The sequence below is a fragment of the Anoplopoma fimbria genome, chromosome 21 (genome assembly GCF_027596085.1).
Source record: "Anoplopoma fimbria isolate UVic2021 breed Golden Eagle Sablefish chromosome 21, Afim_UVic_2022, whole genome shotgun sequence".
Lineage (NCBI taxonomy): Eukaryota > Metazoa > Chordata > Actinopteri > Perciformes > Anoplopomatidae > Anoplopoma > Anoplopoma fimbria.
Genome location: NC_072469.1, coordinates 3963407 through 3990157, shown reverse-complemented (window position 1 = coordinate 3990157; position 26751 = coordinate 3963407). Strand labels below are relative to the sequence as shown.

Here is a 26751-nt window from a genome sequence, read left to right as displayed (position 1 = left end):
GACCAACTGCTGACAACAGTTCAGAAGAAGGATGTGGCTGCATTGTGCTTCACAACAGGGATCCTGATTGAAAAGTAGATCTGTTTCCATGGCTGCTATTACTGTTCTTCATATTTGGGATGTTGACAGTTGTCGTGATATTGCTCTTGTAGATTGGGGTTGTCCCCTTGGCAACAGAGTGGAAACAACACGTTATTCTTAGACATTCATTCTGTGTCTTATTGTTTTGATCATTTGAAGCCGTGAGTGATAAAAAGTGATTATTTGCAATGCTGCATGTTTATATTCTAAAGAAGGACATATGTCTCACTCCTTTGCATAGCTGTTATTGTATTTTCCCCTCCCTATGTACCACGTTTACCGCCGTGTTAGTTGTCACAATGTCCCTGCAGCAAAGTCACTGAGACAAATTCCTGCATTTATTGTTCGTCCTCTGATTGACAGGCGATGACAGAAGGGTTTGTTTGGGTAGGGCTCACCCTGTTCCGGCTCTCTCTCTGGAAGGCGGGCAAAAACTCCCTCTGGTCATGGATGCTGGTGAGTAGTTTCCATAGCAGCGACAAAGCCACACCCAGCACCACAACAGAGGCAGATAGCACTGCAGTGATCAGGATCACGTTCGGGGCGCCGACGGGTATTCTGGAGAGGCAGGGGGATGCCGTGGCACTTTATCAGAAACAGATTGTCGATATTTATTCCAAAAAATGTATCTTATGGTGGCGAGTGCCAGCAGCGTTAAGCGGATACTGGATTAAAATATACAGACCGGTTGACACTGCACATGACACACTAATGGTTATCCAATACATCATTTATGAAACTGACGAGGGCAGTGAAACTATAAAATAATAGTCACTCTACTCGATGAACAGACCGCAGTTTGCGCTTTTATTCAATATCTCGATTCGTGTGGATGCAGAATAAACCATACCTCAGAGAATAAGCAAAAACAGGTTTAAAGGAGCAGTATACGACAGTCGGAGCATTTATATTGCAGCAAACAACTATAAAGATGTAGTGGAATAATAGCTACCTGAGCAGGGAAGGAAGTTCCACTTTCTTTGTGTGTGTAGTTATACAAGTGTCCCATTTCTTTCTTGATTTAGTCGGGCTGGATGTGCGTGCTTTTAAAGAATGTTCATGTTCAGTGAGAACATCAGGATGTGCTACAGCTGATAATGGCTTCTTCTTTTTGTCTGGTCCTCAGCAGGAAGTGTACTCTGCAGCCCAATGTGTCCACTTCAGTAAGGATGTGAAGGCCTGGAGAGAGGGGCACTGTTGCTAAGACACCAGCATGACCTGCCAGAGGGAGGTTCAGACGGGGACACCTCGAATTTCAGTCCCTTGGATTGAAGACCCTGCACTAGATGCATGAAAAAGGCATAGTTCTCTTGTGTCTTTTTGTCTTTACATTACATTACATTACATTACAGTCATTTAGCAGACGCTTTTCATCCAAAGCGACTTACAATAAGTGTATTCAACATAGGTATTCAAGAGAACTACTAGTCACCAGAAGTCATAAGTGCATCTCCTTTCTTAGTCTTTACATTTCATCCAGTTCATTCTAAAACCTTACATGCTCCATTTGAATTCCCAATAGAACTTTAAAAAGGGGTAGATCCTGGGGTATGAAAGCCCACAAGCTGGGCCTTGGAAGCGGTTGTCATGGCAAACCCATGTGCCGCGGTTACAGCCCCCTCTGCCTGCACACATATTTTCATCCTTAGACTGACAAGACTTCAAGCTGAGAGGTCACTCACATGCTGGACCCTGATGTGCTGGGAGACATATTCACACCCGCACAAACACCTGCCGTGTCGTGGGATAGTAAAACATGATAAAGGAGATTTATTTCAAAATGTTATATATGGAATATGTGGAATGTATTTAACAGTAATTGTCCATGTGTTACCCACACCTTAGTCTCACGATACCAGACAGTCTCCGCCTACAGAATATGTGGGGATTTCCAAATGCAAAGGTGAGAATGACCCTTGACAAACCTATGTCGCAAGCATGTCCTGGATTCTGACAAGCCAATCACAACCGTTTTCTATACATATGTTGAGACATACGGGGCACTTGGGAGATACCATGGTGTTATTGGTTGACGTCGTCTAGGACACAGCTCCGAGTCTGGACGAATAATAAAACCTGTGACCCGGAGCCCCATCCTGGATTTTTTTTACTGGTGATAGGAGGGCTCAGAGATTATTTGAAAAAAAAACATTGAGTGAACCGTCTGTGTGTGTGTGTGTGTGTGTGTGTGTGTGTGTGTGTGTGTGTGTGTCTGTTAGCACGTTAGCAGAGCAACAACAGCTCTATGCATCTGTTTCTGCCATGACAGCGTTGAGAAGCACAAGACATCTGCATGTAAACGCCCAGATATGAAGAGCCACCATAAAGACTTTGGATTAGTTCTGCTATATATTAGCAACTCGTGTTTAGAGACCGCCTTGTGAGTCTACCCATACCTCCATATGGAAGTTAGTTAGTTACAGTACCAGTCAAAAGTTTGGACACACCTTCTCATTCAACTACTTTGAAGAATCTAAAATATAAAACATATTCTGGTTTGTTGAGCATTGGTTTGTTTACCACATAATTCCATATGTGTTGGATGTCTTCAATATTAATCTAAAATAAAAATAAAGAAAAACCATTGAATGAGAAGGTGTGTCCAAACTTTTGACTGGTACTGTATCTGAAACTGTATCTGACTGTAGCTGAAAATACAGAACGGCTCTTTAGTTAGCACGGCTGGGCTTCTTGCTGCTCTTACGACAAGAAAACTTCACGCTCTTCGGATGCGCTGTCACGGTATGAGTCATCCGCCTCGCTCATCTCTGCTTGATATTCGCACAATGTTCCGACTCTGCCCTCGTTTACACCTGTAACACAGAAACAAACATCTGTTGCTTGGTTTCCTTCCTGAATGACAGGAAATGAAGCGTTGTTAGCAAAATTGATGCCATCAAAGCCTCTTCACCTACCTGCATGTGTCCCACTCCAGAGTGCCGTTGCCATGGCTACGCCAAGGACTGTGAAAGACCATGTCCTTTTATTTATTTATTTTCGACATGAGCACTTGCACATGGGGCTCAGCGGGGACCTCGAACTCTTCACTGTAGCCCTGGGGCTTCTTTGTAACGTGGGGTGGTCTTTGTGAAGCAGTCACGCACGGGGGTCCTGTGATGCGTTGGTTAAAGCTCACCTGGAGGGGAGGGGGGGATAATTCCTTTAGCACAATTCCAATGCTCCACTAACGAGGTGATCATCATAATTAGCATTACCGCCGCTTCAACTGTGAATGGCCGCATGCTAGCCGCAGCAGTTACCACAGGAGGAGCCAGCCACCTGACTACACACCTCGACGCCCGAGGAGTTTGTCGGAGCACTTCCTGCCCTGCTCGCCTGCTCGGCCCTTACAGTGTGATGATGTATGGGGAGATGTGATACCCCCGGCGGCAGCTTGCCGTTCTCCATGGTAACCTCAGAGGCCGTTGCTTGCAGTCAATAGAGCAGTTAACCTCTTAAACTTGAGGAGGTGTCAGCGGTGCTGCACATGAGGCTAACGACCTTAGTAGGAAGGGAGTTTCAAGCCCCACTTACATGCTACGCTCCGGCTATTACCTCCAGGATGTTGTGGGCGTTGTAAGAAAGCGTTCCGACTGCACATTTCGGGAAGATGCTTTTTTTAGGCCCTGCAGCAAAGCAACAAAAAAAATCCTTCAACAACAGATGAATGAATATGTGTTTATTGACAGTCTGCCAGCTGATTCATATGCTACTCTTTCTAGCAACCTTTTTCGTCACGGTGGCACAGACAAGCTGAACGTTGAGCCAAAGCATGGATGCTTGAATGGTGGTGGAAGGAAATCCTCTCCTCTGATGGATGAAGATGGGGAAAGTTGCTGCACAACTTAAATGTTAACACTTTTGTTTGACCTCCACAGAATGAATGTCAAATGAAAAGTCAGTTGATATTCTTTATTTTTGACCAAACAAGGAATTGATCCAAATCCGTTTTGCCTGTGTTGTCAAAGCTTATCCCTGTGTGGTATTTAAAGCTCCACTGTTGTCCAGCGTCTTCATTACAATGCACTCGGGCGCTATAGTTTATTTTGGAGTCGATCCTACATACACCATCCTGCTGCTGTAAATACTCACTACAGAACCAAACACACAGCTGGAGACAGTCCCAAACAAATACACCATTTACTATTGACTGCTAAAAACTATTGTTTCTTTTAGAAGATAAATCTAAAAACACAGGCTTTTTGTGTTATTTAATTGACACTAACAAAAATGCAGATCATCACCAGACGTAACCTTTTATGCAACATCATTTTAGGTGTGGCCGGTGCTCGATTCTGACTTAATTATCAGTGATTTAAACCTTGGAAACATATGCAAAGAGTATATGGTTCAGATGAAGCATTATATGACATGAAATCAATGAAGATTATATGGAGGGGAGGCTTATGAATTTAGCATTCTTCTTGGGGAAAAACCTCCATAAAAATGTTAAAAAGGTCAAATTCTGATAGCACAATTGCACGAGTTTACAACTGTGGTGCCACTGGCCTAGTATACTACTATAGTATATACTACTTCTAATAAAGTATAACATTTTGTGCCACCAAAGGATTGTCCTGAGGATATCCAGGGCAGATGCATTACGTAATGCATAACACTCAAGACTATATATGTGTAATCAGCAGTTAAGCATGCTCTCCTTCTTCCCTCTCCCCCCTGTCCTCCCCCTTTCCCTCCCATCTAACAACTCTTCTCTATCGCTCATTTCATTCACTCTCCCTGACAGACTCTCCATTTCCTCCAAATAGATAAATAAGTACCATTCAGAGAGGAGCGGACATCGCACATCCATTTTCGGCCCTTGGGTAGCCATTTATCCGGACGGAAATAGATTAATAATGTATCTATATTCACTCCACCTGCCAGCGGCCTGGACTGCAATGAGGTCAAGACACAAGCCAGTGAATGACAGAGCTATATGGATGTTTAACACGCTGGGACAAAGACATACAGTGCACTCACAAGCAGATGAGTAAGACACACACACACACACACACACACACACACACACACACACACACACACACACACACACACACACACACACACACACACACACACACACACACACACACACACACACCTTGCTATCTACACAGAGAAAACAGAGAGATTGAGAGATGAAAGCTTCGGTTTGGATTACTCCACAAACACTCCAGCTGTTTCCCATCAGGGAGTGCCTGTCAGCATCTTCTTTACCCAGGGAACTGTGCTGTTGATTCTGACCTTTAAATCACTGTCTTTGACTCCTGTCTGCAGAAGCCTGGACCTCGATTTCGCTGCTGGGATTGCCGACGGGAATCAATTTAGCACACGCTGCAATATCTGCTCCATAGGATAAACATTGTACAGTCCCTGGGACCACATGCTACAAGCAGAGTGAACACACACACAAACACACACAAACACACACAAAAACACACACAAACACACACAAAAACACACCGCTGTGGTTGGCTTGAGCTGCTGAGCTAAAGCTTTGGTTTGTGTTTGTGAATATAAGCACACAATATCACAAAGCTGCATCAATCTTTCTTTTTTTTTCCACTTGAAAACAAACAGACAGCATTATTATCCCATTAAATATGTCCACTGAATTATCTGATATACACCCTCCGTTTAGCTCTGATTTGGTCAGCAGTAAATGTTCTTGGTCTTTAGCTGCTAGACGTTCACATTCTTCTTAATGTTGCGAACTTTGTTTGTCTGTTTCGGTGTCAACAGTGAAATAATATTGTCAGGTAGAAACCAAATTGAATCAATACTAATTAATTCATTAACTAAAAGGATGTTCGGGATTTCATTTTATTCGATTTTTGCCATATTAAAACAATGTTACGCTAATTAATTACAAGAAACGAGGCCTTTTTTTTCCGACATTTGATTTATTATTACAACATTCTTTTTTTCCCCCCTGGAAATATCTTTAAAAATACCTTAGCTTTCATAAAAAAAGAAAATAGATAACTCACAAACATTTCCAAAATGTATATGACAGTATGGATCAATTTGAATTGACATAATGTTTACTAACGAAATTATGAAAATGTGACTTGAGATATTCATGAATCTATACCTACAGATCTAATAAATGGAAGTGCAAAACCACACCATGTCTTGCAAATTAAACAGGGAGTGAAATACTCCTACAATATTAATGCGTCCACCTCAGGTGACTTCACACTTGTAGAAATTAAATTATTTTTCATCTGAAGCTTTTCCTTTGTTCCTCCTGTCCTCCTTGTCTTAGTTTATCTCTCCAGTGCACTTCTTCTGCTGCTGTGAAGTTCTGAGCAAAAAAAAATCCTTAAAAAAAATGATTTTAAGATGACTGCATACAAATGAGTAAACCCATAAGGTCAGAACAAAACACTGATACAATTAAAGTGCTCTAACTATATATGGACCAAGATAATAATCAATACACACTCTTAATTTCCAGGGTTTTTTATTGTGCTTTTTTTAATAAATACATATACGTATGTCATGAAAACAAAAAAATTGGCAAGCAAAAATAAAGTTTTTGACCATATAGCACACAGGTTGTCATTCACATTACTGAATGTAGTCACTATTCAGGTGTATGAGTTATAATCTTCTCAACAAATCTGAGGCCCTACTTTAACATCATGTCTTGCTAATGGCTAACATTAGCTTATGCTAGCTAAGACAGAAGGAGAATGGTAGGCCTGCATATTCTGATGTTTGCTACAAGAGAAACATTCCTACCAGACCACTGGCAGAGATTAAATATCTGAGTTTGTTTTTACTGAGCAAGCTAATCTATTGTTTTCTTGCTTGATATTTATTTGCAAGTGACACTTTCCATCATCGGTAAGTACGATGTCGCCCAGTTTGAGTCCCATTCCTCCGCACCATCTGCTCCAGCCAATGAAGTAAACAGAGCACCGTGACGGATATAAGTGTTTTGGGTAAAAAAGAATTCCCTTTCTACTTTTTTTGCATGTAATCAAATGATGAGTAATATTTTATGCATTCAAGCTCATTTGGGCTGAAAAGGCAAACCTGTCATTTTGAAGTTATTGAAGTCGACGCCTCATATTCTACAACTCATAATGAGTTTAGAATCAACCCGAAACGGACCGTTGCAGTTTCCCAAAGGGAGCTTAGTATTCTGAAACACCCCTCTCATGTATTGTCTGCAGCGTTTCCCATTTCCTCCACATAACGCCCACCCAGTCAAAAAACAACAACAATCTCTGTATTGCAGTCCTGCCCCCCCGCTGGGCATCCTCACTCACACATGGTCGGCCTGCATCAGGGCGTCCTGGCCCCCCCTCTGGTAAATCTTGTGTAGCAGAGATCCGCTCTGCGAAGAGGCTTCCGTTGGCGGTGAGGCTCAGGACGTGGTCGTAGGTGAAAGGAGGGGTGTCTGGCCAGGGCTCAGTCCTCTTACGGGGGTTGTTGAGCATGTCCCTCGCAGCGCCGATGCACAACGTCACCGTCTTAACCACAAACGCACCAAAGCCTTTCTGAGTGGGAATGAATGGAGGGGAGTAAAAGGTAGAGTAAAGTTTTGAGAAGTGATTTTTGGGGACTGAAGGGTGGAAAGCGAATAACTAATGCACTCCATTTCGCAAAAGCTACCAGTTGTCCTTGAGCAAAGAACTTAATCCCCAAATCGCTACTAGCGGTGCACACTCATTGGCCGGTAGTCAGATTATGATTGTACCGGGCAGCTCCCTGGTGTGTGACTGTGTGAATGTGACACAAGGGTATAAGGAGTACAGAGGTATAAATAGTTAAGAAGAATGATGTTAGCCTACATTTCAGGTGAGAGGGAAATGGACATTTGAAGTCCACATCAAAGCTCTGGGGTTCACCATCTAATTGGAAACGCTGTAATTTTTTGGAAACATAATTCCACAGACATAACTATGTATATGTATCTGGTATTTGGAGTTGTTACTGATGTGACGTGGAGTTAATACAGTTATACACAAATCCGAAACAGTGAGCTTTTTAAGACATTTGTTTAGCATTCTGAAATTGTATCGTTTTAACATTTTATCAAAGCAACTTTATGTATTGCAACTAAAATAATGCATGTTTCTAACTCTATGGAGAGAGCTTTGTAAAAGTATAATGTACAAGTATAATTTGGACCATCACGTAGGCAGAAAACTGACACTGTCAGTGAGGAACTTCTAACTGGCAATGAATCAGTCTTAATTTAATTAAACAGAATCTTGAGCTTTTTTCCACAGGGACTGCCAAAATCAACACAAAATTAAAGTGTCACTAACACAGGTGAGCTATATTCATCTTCGTCTAGTAATATTGATTTAGTTTTTTTTACAATCCAATTACAGTGGCAAGATTCAATTAATCTGGAAAAGTGCCACGTTTATGATTTCCAAATATTCCATCATGCATCAGTCACAACACAAAACAAATAAGAGCTTGTTTACGCCGACTGTGTACCTTCCACTCTATACCAGTAGCAGCACGTTTACCACAAAGCCCACTGCTTCTGTGTGCAAACAGGACCTTTGCCTCCTCTGCCACCGCCAAAGACTATGCTCTGTGTTGTCCTGGAAGACAGTGTCTGGAGGAGAGCTCGCCTTAACTTTGATAGCAAGGCTCCCTGAGGCGACACAACTCATGTGTTCGGACATCTTCCTGAAAGTTCTCCATATACCTTTATCAGTTTTCCGTTGTTTTCCAACCACTTTTCTAAGAGAGACAAGATGAGACAGACATCTGAATATGGAGGATATCAGCTTGCTGAAATAAAAAACAAAGTTATTGTAAATTGTAAACTGGAGGTACGTGACTTTGTTCTTTATGGTAGAAGATGATCTTTTTTTTTGTCACTGTGCTGGCCCACTTCTAGAAAAATCTTTACACAGGTATATGTTGACTTAAACCCCTTTATATAAACACTCATCCAAAGAAACATCCTACTAACACAGCGGAGACTAAATGACACTAGATATACAGTGCAAAAACAGTCATTTGCATAAATACACATAACTGATGTTAATATTGAGAGGGTGTGAAGCTTGTATGTTATGTTCACAACACGGCTGCATCCTTCAATATGCAAATAAACAAAATATAAAAAAATGATGTTTCACACTTTCAACACTTCAACGCTTATGGGATCAAATACAGGATGCTATAGTGACTGGTGAACAACACATCAAAATAAATAACAACAGAAGATATGTCAAATATGATATAAATAATTTCTAACATCCTTAGAATATTGCTCTGTGAGACTATATGCCTGAAAACGTTGAGGCCCCCCTGTTGGGATATACTTGTTGATTAGGGTCCCTTATAATTCATTATATATATATATCATTTTATGGTCATTGTGAAATTGCCAGAATACAAACGTAAGAAGGGTGTCTTGCCTGAAATGTAAAAATATAAAAAATATTGTGTCTTCATTTTTATAGCATATGGTATCTAAAATGATTCTGCTAGCACAGCAAGGACATATGGTTTTCTACATTTTATAACTAGATTTTTCTCAATTTTAAGCATTGTAGCATTGTCCATTTATGCTGCAGAGGAAACACATAAAAAACTGTCTATGATTAGTTAAAATCTAACTCTAAAGCACGTTTTCTCTGCGTGTTTGTAAGCCTCTCTAAAAACACTTACACATGTAGGTAAAATTATAAATCCGTAATGTAATAAATATGGTCAAATAAATGACTGACTGGGCCTTTAAACAAAGACTTACTTCACAAAGAATTCATAGCCTTACCCAATAAGAATCATTCTGAGAACTCAGCTGAATTTGTGGACTGAGAAGCTTCGTCATGGTCCCAAAGGGTTGTGTTAACGGTGATCCCTTTGGAAGAAGGAGACTTTCCGAGGCCACTCAGCTCCTCAGCAAAGTGTGGCCCTGCTACCAGACTCTCTGCACAGCTCCTGACCCCCTGACTTTGGCTTTCGTGATCTGAATGGTCTGTAGGTGGACAGAATGCTTCACCGCATAAGTGTAGGCTTCCATATTTGTGAAAGTAAAGTTTTTTATTTTCACATCCTGGTTTGGTATTAAAGGTCTCACTTTGTGAGCAAAGGGAAGTCACTTTAGTTTAGATCAGTTTTTATTTTCCCATTCATTTCTTGTTCCATAACCGTGCGATTGAAATGCAGAATTTGTGTTGTCAGCTACCTAGCAACAGTGTCTCACAATTTACCACTTGTGGCTTGTACTTGACTTTCCAATATCAGAAATACAACCCTAAAATATTCCATCTGAAGGCAGCCTGTGATCTGAATTCTACTGCTGGCAGTCTGGAGGCCAGCCAGCCACGTTGGACAGAGACACATCAATAGCACCTAATTCACATGCAGCGGACACCGATCTTAAGGAAATACGACCATGACAGATTCCTCGAGCCCATTTTCAGGCCACAAGTGATTTTGAATTATAAGAATCTCATGAATTTATGTATATTCATATGTCTACTCAGACTTGTGATAAGTAAGTAGTTGCATGCTCAACATCTTTATGTGCCAGACTATTTCTTGGCCGGTAGCAGTGACTTCCTGGAGTCTTGTCTTCATCCTGAGGTTTGAACAGCCCAGTCACAAGGACACAATGTATGTTTCTGCAAACCAGGTAAAGATTTAATGTAGAATTGTTTTTGCTATTTTGTAAGTGAACATTTTTGCAATGTTCACTTACAAGTGCTATATTATGTGGAGCAGCCATTATTGATAGTTACATTTTATAATAACGAGTATAAAGAACAAGAGGGTCTACAAAGGGTGGTGGATGGGTCAAACAAAAGACTTTCACCCAGGAGACCACTGCTCCTACTGCTACTTAACGTAACGCTACGTAAGGATGTCCGTCAGGGTCGATTGTCTTTTATTTACGCTAATTACGTTGTTAGGTTAAGTTGTTATGTTCCGTTGCTAAGTTACATTGTTAAGTTATGTCGTTTAGTAACGTTGTTAAGATACGTTGCTAAGCAGTCTTGTTATATTACTATTTTAACACAAACTATGATCTTTTTTTCGGACCTTAACCAAGTAGTTTTGTTGCCTAAATCTTAATCATTGTTTCACGTCAACCACGTGACATTGTGTGTCTCTGCAAGTATTATACAAGGCTGATATGAAATGTATTCATGAAATGTGTTCTTGGTTCAGAGACAATGACTTTCAAGGTATCCTTTGTTTGTGGAAACGTACCAGGCCAAGTTTCTTTCTGCTGACTCGGTTGGTTTGGAGATTTCAGAAAGTTACTACTCCCAACTCAATTAAATGGCCCCTAACCTCTCGTAAAAAAGAAGACATTTTTTACTCACTTTTCTTGTACAGATTGAACTAATGAGATATACATGTTAAAAGGTTAACCCTTGTTCCTTTTTAACAGGGCCAGGGCAGCTCTTAAGATAGAACAGACAGACATGAGAGTGTGATCTTCTCATTTAAATGTCGAGAAAGAAGCAAATACCTGTAACCATATTTCCCCAAAAATCTATGCCATTTGCTTCTAATTTGAATCCAACCTGTTTCATTTGATCAACATGACGCTCTGCTGAAATGCCTCAGAGAAGTGAATACCGGTCCACCTGCTGTCCCTTCACATCTGAATCCACGCTGCATTTTAAAACAGAGCCGCTCCGCCCCGGGGAGATGACAAGTGGAAATTTTAAAGCAGCAAACAACTGGTGGGATTCAGGCTACAATCTAAATGAGAATTTCTGAGTAGGAAGAATAATGAGACAGTTTACTTTTATTGCATCCTCAATGAGAAAAGTATTGACCCACCTTGTGTTCCTGTGGCGTTGTGTCTGCAGCACAATAACAGGACAGCGGCAAATAGCAGGCTCATCTGGGGAAAAAAAGAGAAAAAGCAATTTACTGACTGAAAATGTGAGCCGTTCTTTCCTCTCAAATCATTAAGGTGGAGTGCAGTTGTAATTGCTGTTTAAGGAAAATAATCTCTTTGCCGAGCAGCTTCACAAAAGAGCCCAACATTTGATCTACTGGGTGTTTGGTTTACACAATAGAAATAAGGAGCACTTACATTGAACGAATCAACCGTGTGTGAACAAACATGAAGGGAGGACGGGATGTTTTTTACTCTGGAGGACGGACCAGAACGTTCCGCTATACGACCAGTACAGCCATTCTCAAAGACTGGGTCGGGACCAACACAGGTGGGTCGCAGGAGATTATATCCGGGTAAAATTGCAGAATTTCTTCCATAATCTTTATATCTGCAGTATATTTTTGAGCCACATAAGAGAGCCTGAATGTTCAAATTGTTCTAATAATTGTAGCTGACTTATAACATTGAATCTAATAGGCTAGCGTACATTCACTGATGAAAGGAAATGAAAAGAATGAGACATCAACATGCATTGATTTTGTCTCATTTATAGTAGTAAGTGTATGTGTAATGATTTTTCAAACATATATCTATGGTTAACCTATATAAGATGAAATAAATTGACCCGCAAATGGCAGGAAAAATAGCCAGGAACTTTCATTTATGCACAAATTGGCTTTTCTCTGGATTGATAGATGAGGCATATTGTGAAATGGGGTCGTAATGGTTTGTCATTTTTAAAAAGTAGGGTTCCCAGAAAAAAGGTTTGGGAAACACTGCTCCAGGACATGAGCTGGGGGACTCCACCACCACTCCCTCCATCTGTTATCCTCTTTTAGCCCTTTTTTTTTATCGGCTACGAGTAGATCTGCCAGCTTATGTTTCAGGTTCCTGAGCAGCAAATGATCTCTTCAACTAAGGCCAGAGATAAAGCAAATAAGTCCCTGGTTTTCTGCTGAGCGAAGCCGAAGAAAAAGAGAAAAAAAAGACACTTTCTGTCATATTTGTCCTCGTGTAGCACAGGGCCGGTGTTAAGGGAGCAAACGCTATCTGCTAATCTTTGCTACGCTCTGCTTTCTCGATTGTTCGGCCTTGCTGACCACTGCATGATACGAAAACCCATGTGGAGAGATATTGACCCGACTGCAGTCAAGCTAAATTAGTTGTGAGAATGGGTTTTTATTTTCCACAAAATCCAACATACCTAGAAGCTCGGGAGATTCCCCCCTTTAGAGATAGCAGACCCTTTAAACCTCTTTGGTCCGATCCACTGTACTGCTGCACAGAGTCCATTAATATGGAAGCTGATCCACAGATAATGGATCAGGTTTATTTGCATCCATCTGGTGGGATTGCAGTTTTGTCCCACTGAGGAGTCAGCTCCCAGGGCAATGTGTAAATAAACTGCCCAATGATCACACGGCATGGGACTAAAATAATAAAAGGATTATCTGCAATGATCCATAAAAGACTTGAAGTAAATATGCAGCGAAATACTTTGAGATCAAGCTGCTTCCACTGCCCACAATAAACCCACTGTAACTGCAACAGACAATGGAATTAGTCAGTGTGCAGAAATGAAAATACGCCGAAGCGACAGTTGGTTTGTTATCCCCCTTTGAAAAGATAATGGCATAGAGAATGGAACGATAACAGTTAGGAAAAAAAAAGAAAATGTTTCCATTATTGTTCACTTCTATTTGGTTTAATTCAATTCCAATTTCTTTATCAGTCCGTGGGTGGAATTCTGTTTGCAGACAGAGTTTAAAATAAAAATGCATAACAAATCAACTCTTCCTCGACCCTGCAGTCAAACGGCATTCGATAAGGCCAGATACGGAGTCAATTGCACAATGCAGTTCAAACAATTCAGTGGAAAATGTTTTGTTTTTCTCGCAGCCACATGCGGTTGTGTGCAAAATGTTACTGTGCTTCTTTTTAAAGCATAATATGAAGCTCTCATCAGACCACAAAAAAAGCAGACCACGCCTCGTTTGCTTCAGCAATTTAAGGAGATTTCCTCTCTGCCCACTTAAATCCTACCTTCATTTCGGTGCCCTCTGTATTTCTACTTGCTGACATGTTACCTCCAGAAAATACACCAGCGGTGCTCATCTCCTTCCCAGAGGGACATTGATCTCAGGTCACTGAGTATGGCCAGCCATTGAAAGGCATTAACAACTCTCCAATGCCCCTTACTGGAGAAATAATGCATGAGCCTCTTCCAAATGACATCACCCTTATTCGCTATTTAGTAAGGCACTAAATAGAGCCGTGTTGTATCTGTGAGAGTGAGGATGAGGTTAGTGTTTCTTCCCAGTGGTTTCCAAATGAAGTCAGAATTGAACTAATTAACACTAATTACTATTCAGTTTGACACAAACTCAACAAAGCAAACAACAAAACCTCAAGGTACTCTTGATAGATTTTACTGGTGCTTTCAACCCAACCAAGTATCATGGCAGTTTGGGAAATACTCAGACATGTGTACAGGGATGTGAATTTTATTTTTTTCTTTCATGTCGCTCAGCACAAAAACAATGGCAATAAAAAAGGCAGTTAGGTAAGAGAGACCACTAGTGGCGGTTGGGGAGGTGGATTGGTCCAACAAACAAAAGACTACAAGACAACACGGTTCCCAAAGTGTTGTTATGAAGTGACATGTTCGTGGTTTTGTTGCCTTAACCTTACTGTACGTAGTTATTATAAGTCCAACCAGGATTTATTTCTAAACCTAACTAAGTGATGTTATTGCCTAACCTAACTTTGGTTTTGTAACATAATGAATCCCGAAAAAGAAAGCTTTCCGAGCAAGACAAAAAAAAACTTTGTGTCCCTGTACACAAAAACAATAGATTGCAATTCATGACTTTTCAGCAGACTGCCGTGAGACTGTATTGTTCAACCGCATCACACTGTCGCTATTAGCAAGGAGAAAACTCTGATTGTCTTAGCAGTCTTCTGCTGAAGCTTTGGCTACAGATAAAGCAAGTCAGTGGACCTTGATTTAAGATGATCAAACTTTTATAACTTTTTTGTAGAAAATGTGACTTAAAGCCCTGGAAAAAAGACTAGCATGTGAACCTTTAAATGAGAGTTTTTAACCCAATTTTGCAGAATCCCACTGATGAAGACCATGCAAAGTGGTTGAAAGCTCGAGAAAAAGAAAGAAAGAGCATCTTCAGTTATGCTATTTTTGTCAAAATACTGTTTCCAAAGTCAAGCATGAACTTTAATGCTATATTAACTCACTATGTTATGATAGTAGCTGCCCTAAAACACATTTGGTTGAATGATGGAATTTATTCAATAATTTAAAAAATACATACATATGCACTTGAAGCAAAAAAACAAACCCAAAACATCAGGAACAGATGAGATATTATTTCTATCTTGGACTTGAGTGACTGTTGGTGAACTATGACCTCCAAAAGAAGGACAATATTGGGTTTCATATCACTTTTAAAGAACTGCACATCTCATATCTTCTCTTATTAGATAGTTGATTCCACAAAACATCAATAAATTAAAGTTAGTCCTAAAAGGCAGATTTCTTTCCATTAGTTTTCCATTTTATTGTCCACTCCTTCTTCAAATCAGCATCCAGATATTGTACATCCTTGTATGTATTTCAATACATGACTTATCATCTGCAACCAAAAGCATTAATCATAAATGATTAAAACATTAAACAGGGAACAAATCCACAATACATGATGTGTGATGTTGCTAAACATGACTGAACCTCATTGGTAATTATGTTTTGCATCCTACTCGCGGTTTGGTGCATTCCTGTCGCATACTAATATTGTCATTTTAATTTAAAACTTCTCACCGGAAAAAAAGAGGGTTATTTTGAGATGGCTGCTGTTTACAGATGGCATAATGTTTGTGGGAGGGCTCTCAACCCAGAGCCTCATTTTTACTTGACAGAGAGGCCTGTCACCAAATATCTGGATTGTGCTTTCAGGGCTGTGGGTGATGCTATGTAGGCGGAGTGAAAACAAAAGAAAAGACAACAGCGTTTATGCTTCTTCCTGCCTCAAATTTGGAAAAAAAGATGAATCTTCCTGCTGCGTGGGGGTTGAAACTCTATCTTAAAAAAGGAAGAAGATCGTAGCCGACATAGCAAGTTTTCCACTTTTACATCACCATTGTTAAGATTAGCTCCCATTTCTCAAATGATTTCTCGTTTTTGGAATGAAACCTCCTCCCAGGCAGGTAGTGTGGTGACGCATAATGACCTGGATGAGACCTTGGATCCATTAGTGTGAGCTGTGTGAATAACCAGGGGCTAGAGACCTTGTGGAGGAGGATAGCTCTGTCTCAATATAAAGCCAGACTGAAGGATATTCACTAACAGCTTAACCTGACCACGACGAAACTAATGGAAGATGGAACTCAGCCTTCGGGGGGGAACCTATTAGTCTGCTAGAGAAGACCAGAGAAGAGATGTAGCTTTTATTTTTTTCGTCACAACACCTGTCCCGTGCCTCCAAGTTTGCAGCTCTGAGGTTCGTGATTGCCATACACAGTGAGCCGGGGCAGCTGGTTCCACCCATTAGCCTTCTCATGAATGTGGTGCTTCAGTTGGACGGCGATGATGCTCCTGGAACCCTCCGGCTGAATGCTTTGCGGCTCTCACTCCAGATGTTCTGCCCGGCTGCTGCATTTGGTTCCCCTCCAGAATCACTGGCCCTCCCGGGGTCCCCGCCGTTGGCCGGCGCTGGAGCTCGCGGCGCTGCTGCTCGGGCACCGGGAGGAGCTGCGCGACGTCCGCTGCCTGAGGTTCTGGGAAATGGATCGGTGGAGGTTCCTCATGGAGGAGCCCGCGGCCATGGTGACCACCCAGGGGTGACGGATGGCTTGGTCGGCAGTCAGACGCGCCGCCGGGTCCAACGCTAGCAGGCACTGGAGGAAATCCTTCGCCAGGTTGGACACTGAGGGCCAAGGCTGTAGGGTTAGAAGACGCAGAGTGGAGTGATTGTCGTCAATTTGATTATAAAAACCACTCACCCCACATGTCAATTCAGCCCACACACACACACTACCACACACACACACACACACAGAACCCGCTTCCTCTCTGAAAGCGGCGCCTGAGAATCCAGACGAGGCGCCTTCACAGGTTGAAAGCCTCTTCATGGCGGGGATGAAAGATTTCATTCTAATAAAGAAATAAAACTATGATCCCTGTGCTGTGCAGGCCTAACAAGCAGAACTAAACTCAAAGGAAAGCTAAATGTCACTGGGCAAAAGGGAGGCAGCGGTCTTAGGCTGAAAAGAATCCGGAGCCTGGGACGTGTGGCAGCGCCCGCCGTGTGTGTGTGGGATTTGGCCGCATGTTTATTCTACGCCCGCATTAGCTTTCTCAATAAAGGCCCTCCAGATGAGCCTTCGCCGGGATCTTCTGCTCTTTGTTAATTCAAATAGCAAATCATTCCACTTGTCGTGACCCAAGCTGACAGCGGAGAAAGCTTTGAAATCTGCCATCCCATGCCATCTTTTTTTTATTTTTTTTGCAGACGGAGAAAAAGGCCTCAGAATCATTATCCTAATACAGAATCATTAAATTATTCATCACGGCTTTGGTTCTTTGTCATGGAGGCAATATTGTGGAGGCCCTGCCTGCAGGAAGTTGATGACTTTTCATCTTATTTCAAATAAAAATATTACAGATACAGGCATTTAGATTGATCATCATCAAATTGAGAAGAAGGCACTGGTATTGAAGATTGAACCACAATATAATGGCCTTTATTAGCTTCAAAATGCTCTTTATCTGGGATGATAATGATAAGCATCATTCAGAGACTGCTTTCTTAATCACTTCTATCTCTTGTCTTTCTGACGCACAGATATTTCCACAGTCGTCCACCAATTAGCTGTAATATTCTCCACTGTGTCCGTGCCGAGGAGAATAAAAGCTAAATACAGTACGATGTGTGTGTGCAAAAAAATCCTCTCATTCCACGCTCAACCTCGCACCGACTAAATCTCACTCTTTAGGGAGGTCTCGCTCTCCATTTTAATCCTGAAATGCATTTCTCTCCACCCTTTTTTTTTCTTCTCTCTCTCTCGCCGAGTAATGACAATTAATCAAGCATGAAATTGACAATCGCGAGACTGTTGCTGGTGAGAGGAATTCAAAGAAGCAGGGACTTGCTTTATTCTCACGGTGCACTGACTGGAGAGGAGTGCGTGTGCGAGGCGTGCCGAGCCGCCGCCGCCAAACGAGTCATACAAAAAAAAGATGCTCCTCACTCGAAACTTTTTTCCACATTGTGTTCTTATTTCACACCTGATAGGCAGACAGAGTGACACTCGGTTTCCCTGGGAAGAGGAGAAAGTGTTTGATTGAGCTCCAACGACTAACAAGCCTGACTTTCCTCCTCATCTGGCGCTGTTGGTGATCCGGTGAGGCGGGGCTCCTTATTGCTCTGCCATGAAAAACACATTTGATGTCAGCCGTGGCTAGAAGGAGCTTTTTTTTGTTCTTGATCTGGAATGACGCCGACATGTGAGTATGTGTGCGTGCTGGCTACGGTGAAGCCATTACTAGGCGGGAATGGGGAAGATAAAGAGAAAATCTTTCAAGGAGTAGCAAAAGTTTACCTCCCTCCTGCTTTCAACATGGTGCGAAGAAGAGACATAGCTTTGTTGTTTTTGCTGGAGCGAAGCCAGCTGCACGAAGTTTATCTCTCTCCCTTATTTGGAACATTTTTCACGTCAAAATACACAAAGGCTTTATTGTGTTCGGATGAGAGGGGCTGGAGCCGGTGTTATACATCACTGTTGAGCAGGGAGCTTAGCTGGAGAAAGGAGAGGTGGGGGTGGTGGTGGTGGGGTGAGTGGGGGGGAGACAAGTGGAGCTCAGATATGGCATAAGCAGTGGAGAAACCTACAGGGCTTGCTTGGCAACATCTTGCTAGAGTGAATGAGAAGCTGACTGCGTTAGGGCCGCGCTACATCTTTACCTGACAGAGCCGTAATTGCAACAAATGAAGAAAACGCTCGAAGGTTGGATTACGCTAATGCGATCACGAGGATAATGCACTTTTGAGTAATGAACCGCTCCACGCGAGAGCCTTCCCGCTTCCGCAATCCAGTCGAAATTCCGTCTCGACCTGCCAGCATTTTCCTGAGAAAACAAAAGCCAAGTTTAAATATGCCTCCATCGTAATGAGTCCAAATGGGAGAAGGTGGCCCGCTGCTAATGCAGGTGAAAGTCGCAGCTAAACCGAGGTAATCAAATCATCAATACCCGGACGTGGGGGAAAAAGGACGGGGGCTGTCGTGTGTAATGCACCGTGGCCGAGTGGAGGCTGGATTTGTATCGCCTGGTGCTCACTAGGGGGCAGACTGGGCTAACCGTTTACCCAGGATGCCCTGCTGCTGCTGAGAGATGCAGATGTTTTTGGCTGGTCCCCGGAATAAGTGTGTGTCTTCAATGACACAGGCACAGAATGCAGAGGAGGTTAACAGGCTGGATGCATGGATTTGTGCTTCACTTACTAAAGGCCATGCCATGATACGAGCATGCATGCATGACCGCAGACACACACGTGAACCCACTCACACGCATCGGATGTGGATGTCCTGATTCTGTGCGAGGGGAAACAATCCTCCCGTCCTGCGTGCGAGCGAGCGAGCCGGGTTGAGTGATAAGGTGTGAAAAGCCCCCGAGGCTACACCCGCTCTTCCTCCGTCCTCTCCTTTCTCTCCCCAGCAATCTCCTCCATCCTGCCATCCATCCCCGACTCCCCCGCCCACCCTCCCGCCACTGAGTAAACACATCAGTGTGACTCTGCACTACAGGTCTTCAGGCCAGGGGCTGTTGCACCAGTGGGGGGAAAATGTATGCACGGTGTGTGTGTGTGTGTGTGTGTGTGTGTGTGTGTGTGTGTGTGTGTGCTATAGTGCAGCGAAAGGGGGTGGGGGTGGGAGGAGGCTGGGGAGGCAGAGGGACCTGGTTTTCGTGGGCAGATGCTGGGGGCCATTTGCATTTCTTAGTGAGTCTCACCTCCATTTCACTTCTGAAACCCCCGGCCCACCCACACTCGCTCACACACACACACACACACACACACACACACACACACACACACACACACACACACACACACACACACACACACACACAGTTACTGCCTCTTCCTATTCTGCTTCAATAAACACACAAGGTTACCGATACTTTCGGAAGAATGTTTGTAATTGCAGCCCTTGGGTATTCATTTGCATTGTAGAGACGAATATTTACTTTCAAAATCTTCATATGTCCATCTGGAAAAAAATGATACCTGAAGTCTTTCCTTTTTCATTACACTGCTTTGTTGAATATTAATGTGTGATCTTGCAATGAAAATATTCTGCTGCCTGCAATTAAAGAATAACAAATTATGTAATACAGTATATGAATGTACAACCTCACACTCATATCTGACCTGGTTAGAGTGACACAACTAGACATCATTTGAAGGGGATTCATAACAGTAGATTCATAGGTGAAGTTTTTTTAAAAAGAAAGCGTCAGGGAGTACTCAGGTTTTTAATTTTCATCTTGACTTCCTAAATGGTTTCCCCTTTTCTATTCCAATTACCAAAGCTGTTATCATTTGTATATCCTTGTGTGTGTGCACTGTTATCTTAGGTCGGTTGGGCCTTTCTTTGCGAGTTTGCATGTTCACCTCCGTTTCTCCAAAAAGACAATAGCTCGACATCGGCAGACCAAAATCACAAATGCCAATTAGTCTGGAACCTCTCAGTTCATTTTCAGATTCAAAGTGGCGTTATCATTGGGCTTAGAACGAAATGCCTCTGGACGCAAAGATCTACAACCAATTAGATAAAAGAAACGAAATGACGTAACGCTGAGCTAAAATGTGAAAAGACTAAGAGATGAGCTGTGATGGTCATGCATCAATAGACGTCTGTGAACGAGTGTGGCCGTTTTTTTGCAATCCGAATTTGAAGATAAGATGTGTTATTACTTTGAATGACATCGTCAGAGCAAAGCGGCTTCAACATAAAAGATCCACATCAACTGCAGCCATCTTGGTTGTTTACAATAATGCCTCAACGTCGCTCCCCTTTACAGTCATCGTCCCAAATGTACCCTGTATTACATAAATGGTTGTGATTGGCCCGTCAGATCTGAAGTTGCTGGAAATCTGATCAGAAGAATCTGCAACAAAGCAAATAAAACAAGAGTTTGGAGAGTCGTCTGGTTCCCAGGGAAAAAAGACAAAGATCTGATACCAGATTTTTGATTTACTAAGTTATCCAGATGTCTTTTAATGTCTTGGAACAAAGCTTAGGTGACATTTTAACTCTATATTGTGAATTTATCTGTGTGATTGTGCCTCTCACCTTATGCAGAAGCTCCTCCTCCGTGTCCTCCTGACCCATTTCAGTTTCTCTTTGCACTCTGACTACAATTTCTCATGCGATCATTATCAGTTTAAATCTGGTGTGTAGGCCTATTTTCCAGGACGCCATTTTGACATTTCACTTTAGCAAAAAAAGCCCCGGTGTAGGTAATAAGATGAATGATGGCTGAATTCCATTTAGCTGCCTTGGTTTTCTGGGTCCTGGTGTTGCACATGCTGGCTCACAGTCACACTGTCCTGGCTTACTGGGACACTTGAATGTAACAGAGCTGTTGTTGATTTTATAAGTAACACCTGAGCACTTCCTACTATGACAAAGTCAAAATGCCTGCTGTGTAAAAGGCCCATTGTATTGACATCTAATCATTGACAAAAGACATCACTCACTCCATTACTGCTGTGAAAGGCGTCGCTCAGGTCTCTGTGTTCTCTGTGTTCAATCGGTGGACAGCTCATTTCAAATGAAAACTCTTCAAGTCAAGTTTAATATGTGATGGGATTTGCTCAGGCTGTTGAGACTGTTCTCGTCCCAAGGAGAAGCACCCTTCTGCATGACATGGAGAACCCTTCTGGTGACAGAGGTCCACTTGTGAACCTTCATCACACATTTCAACATTATCATCACAGTGTGTGTGTGACTGTGTGTGTGACTTTATTGTCAGTCTATCAGAGAGGCTGGATTCTTGCACATGACGGAGAGAGTAAGTGTCTTGTCGACTTAGAAATGTGATTGATGGCCGTTCCGTCAAGCCCTGGACTGCCACTCAAATGTCTCCATGTTGTTAACCATATAAATTCATAACTTGATGTCTTTACTGCATCTCAGTGGGATGTAAGATGCTGGTCTGGTAGTGAGGATATTCCTCAGCTATTGTGGCCTACATGTGAGCTGTGTCGAAAAGCCACCGTGAAAAAAACGTGAAATAAGCCCCTTGCATAAACTCCAGAAGGATTTTGCACTATTGTTCAGTAGGTGGTCAGTGCAGCGGTAAACACAGGGATAATAGTCCAGGGGCCTATGTAAGGGAGCCTCTTATATGCCAGACCAAAATGTCAGACTGCATCCCTGAGAATCGGGCCAGGCTTAAAGCCCAGTGAATAATCCAGCCTTGGGTGTAATCAGCGTGAAAGAACAAGCTCAAACTCACAACTGAGCCCGACAGAATAGGCTGTTAAAAATACCCACTTCAGTGGTATGACAGAGGCGAGGGGAACAACACAACGCGCGCGGTCGTCTTTTCCCCATTTTGAAGCATCCTTAAAGCGGGAAACCAAACCAAAAACTGGAGACGCCACAACAAACTTTCACATATCCATTCTTGTGCTTGACAAGGTTGCTGAGAAAAGGGATGAATACGACCTAGACTGCTGCATGCTTAGGAGAAAATGTTCCTGTTATACCAGGCAAGGATGGAATAATGTAGCTATGTCTGGTGGTTCTAATAGCATACTGATTAAAATGTGAATCATTCTTGTGCAGCAAGAACAACCATGTGTGAATGGATATGTTGGATAATTCTAAAGCATGCATATTGTAAAGGATAAATAACAGATTGTGTTGTTTGGAAAAGGCTAAATGTCAAAATAGAATTGGCAGATGGTTGATTTATTTAAAGTTACTATGAGGAATATATTTACCTGCTGTCTCAATTTAATACCGATGCCTATTTATGACCTAAATAAGCAAATGAGACCTTCAGCGAGAAGACTGGCTTTTTCTATTGAGTTATTCTTAATGCCTGTCACCGGGTCTGATTGATGAATAAGAGTTACCGATTTACGACACGGTTTGACAAGAACTCCCCTTCTGCTAAAGACCCAGGCCGTATTCCTAGTGCCTGCTGGATGGAAGGGAGTCACAGGAGAACCAGAACCAGGACTAAACGGGGTAGACCGTCGTACCCTGCAGCAATTAAATGAGATATTTTCTAAAGGGAGTTCGGTGCTCAGAAACACTACCACTTTTGTCCACAGGGACCGCCAAAATCAACATGAAAAGAAAATTCCTCGTAGTAGCTTTAAAACTGTTTTATTTTTTAGACAGAGATTAAGGTGAAGCAGATATAGTCTTAGTCATTGGAATTAATTCTCAGCTGGCCAAATAATTATATCTTGCCAAAGAACTTTTCTATTTAACCTGTGTTCCCGAGCTTCTGTTTAGCATCCACAGAACAAAAACAAGTCTCAATTTTGACTGCATGGCAGCACGGCCGTGGGGATTTTGAGCAAGACTGTCAAAACAATGTCAACGTTGCATCACTAGATGCCAAGGTCAAGTCTGTGAAGGAATCTGTAAAATATGAGAATGACAACTTCCACCTTTTCAATGAAAAAAGAGCTGTCTGTCAGAGAAAATGTAGTTGGTGTAACAGGTTTGAACAGACTTTGTATTTCTATCGTATATAAAGGTAATGTTTGGTTCTTTGGTTCTGTCCATTGAGTTGTAGCACTAGCTGGACCTGCTACATACCAATACATGCGTTACACTACCATCAACCACAACCTCCCCACTCTTAGTTTCTGTCTTCGTGGGGTGCAGAATCATCCAATATTCATGAGTTTCCAAGCGATTTTGAGCTGGTAATAAGATTTATTTTTTGCCTCTACTAAAAAAATACTTACTTACCGAACTAAACTCCAATGTTTAATGAATAGCAGTGTAAACTTACATCTCCATGGAAGCTGTATTTCCCTCTCACAATGGATCTATAGAGCCGCGTGCGACTTTCGTCCTCAAACGGCATGGATCCACTCAGCACCACGTAGGCGATCACCCCCAGGGCCCATATGTCCACTGCACAGGAATAGGGTTTCCTCAGCAGCACCTCAGGGGCAATGTACTCAGGAGTTCCACAGGTGGTTCTGAGGGACCAAGTCCTGTCCGCTCCGTTACAATCTCCTCCGATGCTTCCGTCGGGACCTGAGATCTCCGACCCTGTGCCGCCAAAAGTGGCCAGTCCGAAGTCGGTCACGAGCAGCCTGGAGTCGGCCCCGGGGTGGTAGTACAGAAGGTTCTCCGGCTTCAGGTCTCTGTGGGTGATACCAAGGCTGTGGAGGTGCCCCACCCCAGCCAGCACCATCCGTAGGGCCTGGGTGGCGTCCCTCTCCGTGAAGTGGCCCCTGCTGACCACGCGGTCCAACAGCTCCCCGCCGGTGGCCAGCTCCAGGACCATGTAAACCCGCCGCGGGAACTGGAACACCTCGATCAGCTGGATCACGTGAGAGTGACTCACCCGCTGCAGCACCGCCAGCTCCGAGGCGCACACCTCGCGTCCCAACGGGGCCTCCACCTCCATCATTTTAATGGCGAAGGGCTGGCGAGACGCCCTGTGCTCCACTCGCACAACGCGGCTGAAGCTCCCCCGCCCGATCAGGGCCCTGATGTCGTATCTGACAGGGCGGGAGGGGAAGGATGAGTCATTACGGCATAACGATCACATGAAACACTGTTGCAAAGCAGTCAACGTCTATCACTTGCAGCAGTGATGTATGGGAAGATATCCGCGTTGTGTACGGCAGACTGCGGCTGGTCGACCTGGCTTAGTCTCATACACGTATACATGCAATGATTTACATCACCAAGAAGGCGATATATAAGCTGTGACTAATCTGTTGCAGACAGAGACGCTTTCCTTAAAGCCATCAGTTGCCTCGGTTTAATTGTTTCTACGCTGTAATCTGACAAGAACAGAAAGCCAGTCTTCAGGTATTACAAGGCCAAGGAATCTCAAATAATTGTCTATAAATCCTATTGCGGAAAGGTTGGTGGTGGCAAGCTCAGGGAATGTGGAAGCTGGTGACATTAAAGTCTTCTACTAGCACTGCGAATGCTCCTAATGAGCCACTTCACCTGGTGACGGGCTGCGTGAGAGATCTATTTTTGAATAAATATTAAAAAGTGTCTGTGCACAGGATATGACCTGTTTACAGTGCAGCTTCAGCTTTTCACAATTTATTTTATTTTTCCTTTTATATTACTTGAATGTGGAAAAAGCAGGTTGGCAGTTTGTTTTTGGCAGAAAAAGTCATGTTTTAACATAATTGATGTTGGCACAGGATATCATTTACAGACAGTTTAACTACAGAAGTAATGTAATACTGTATTCATATATTCTAGGATTATTGATGGAGGAGCCAAAAAGCCAATTTCAATGAATAAATGTTATCTTCTTTTTCCCTTACCTTGCCGTCACACGTGGATCAAACTTGTCCTTGTACTTTATCACTTTGTCCCGATGTCGATCATCTCTGAGAATCTGCTGTTGGCTGTTTGATGCTGGTTGAAGATTCTTAACGCTGGTGGAAAACCACGAACCTCTCTGCTTCTCCGTACGCTTCTTCGGCTCAACATCGTCATCATGTGCTTTACTAAAGGCCACAAGCGATTGCACGACACTTACAAAGCCCTTCTTGGATCCCTCAGGTGGAACCTTGCCGTTCCCGCAGCCCATCACTCAGATCCAGCAAGCCAAAAAACAAATCCTACATGTGCTGTAAACTGACTGTTGCCTGGATGAATAAGAACACAAGCCCTGCATTGCAGCAGGAGCAGCTCTGCCAGAGCATTCTGGTACGCAGTCATGCAGGTGTTGCTTGAGGTTTGCAAACAGCAACAGCATGCTCCACTTATCCAGCAGCTCGGAGGTTAACAGGTGTGTGAACGCACCCCCTCACTCACCTATGTGATACAAGTGTCAGGTAAACAGAAACTGTTTTGAAGCTATTGTCACTGCTCTTACAGAAGATTACCACAATGAGCACAGCAGAAGACAAGTGTGGAAGGAAGAAGATTCCACTCACACCCCAGGTAACACTACTTATCTTGAGTATTTCTATTTGATTCTATTTTTTTACTAATTTACTACGTTAGAGTTTTCTTGTTTTTACACCACCATGTTGATTAAACAGACATGGTTAATCTGCAGATTAAAGGGCTTTTCCAGCAATTTAGTTTTGCACTTTCGTGAAGTAATCTGCCTCACAGGAGACAGACCAACAACAGATTGGTAAATATGGAAGCAGCCGAGGGGATGATATGCAGACTTTTTGTTCCTAGTGTGGATCAAGTGCCAAAAATACTGGATCTGGAATGCACCTCAATAGTGTCTTGATTACATTATCAGGATTATTTGTCTTTCTTTCCCCTTTTTTTTTTTTTAAATCAAACTTTAGAAAGCTCCTCTCAGAGCCACAGAACATATTATCCAAATGTTTTCACAGGTTGAGTAGTGCTCCTTATGAAGAATAAACCAACTTTCATGTGTAAAATTGATGCACGCCTGGGTTAAAGTCCCGTTAGCCCACTTTGGAATGTGGATTTATGCGAGTGTGAAATCTTTCTTTAGCCTTAGACTAAGTGTAGATGTATTTTTAAACTGTGCCTGTACTGTCACTAACTGAATTTCTTCTTCCACTACTGTCAACATCACA

The 26751-nt window shown here is 42.6% G+C and overlaps 1 protein-coding gene and 1 pseudogene across 1 annotated transcript; both read right to left on the bottom strand.

The window, feature by feature from the left end:
- LOC129111077 (integrin beta-1-like) overlaps positions 1-11932 on the bottom strand; it is a 16665-nt pseudogene extending 4733 nt beyond the window's left edge.
- A 4689-nt stretch (positions 11933-16621) lies between these two features.
- Positions 16622-25772, bottom strand: LOC129111076 (serine/threonine-protein kinase H1-like). Its single transcript, XM_054623370.1, has 3 exons — positions 25504-25772; positions 23991-24711; positions 16622-16885 (listed from the first exon to the last, which is right to left on the bottom strand). Exons 1-3 carry the CDS (start codon positions 25770-25772, stop codon positions 16622-16624), a joined length of 1254 nt encoding a protein of 417 aa, XP_054479345.1.
- Between the last annotated feature and the right edge of the window lie 979 nt (positions 25773-26751).

Excerpts from the sequence above, each read along its gene's own strand:
- LOC129111076 (XM_054623370.1), bottom strand. The coding sequence starts at position 25,772 with ATGGGCTGCGGGAACGGCAAGGTTCCACCTGAGGGATCCAAGAAGGGC. Across the intron at positions 24,712-25,503 it reads GATCCACGTGTGACGGCAAG|ATACGACATCAGGGCCCTGA; the intron begins GTAAGGGAAAAA and ends CCGCCCTGTCAG. Across the intron at positions 16,886-23,990 it reads AATACAGCTTCCATGGAGAT|CCTTGGCCCTCAGTGTCCAA; the intron begins GTAAGTTTACAC and ends CTAACCCTACAG.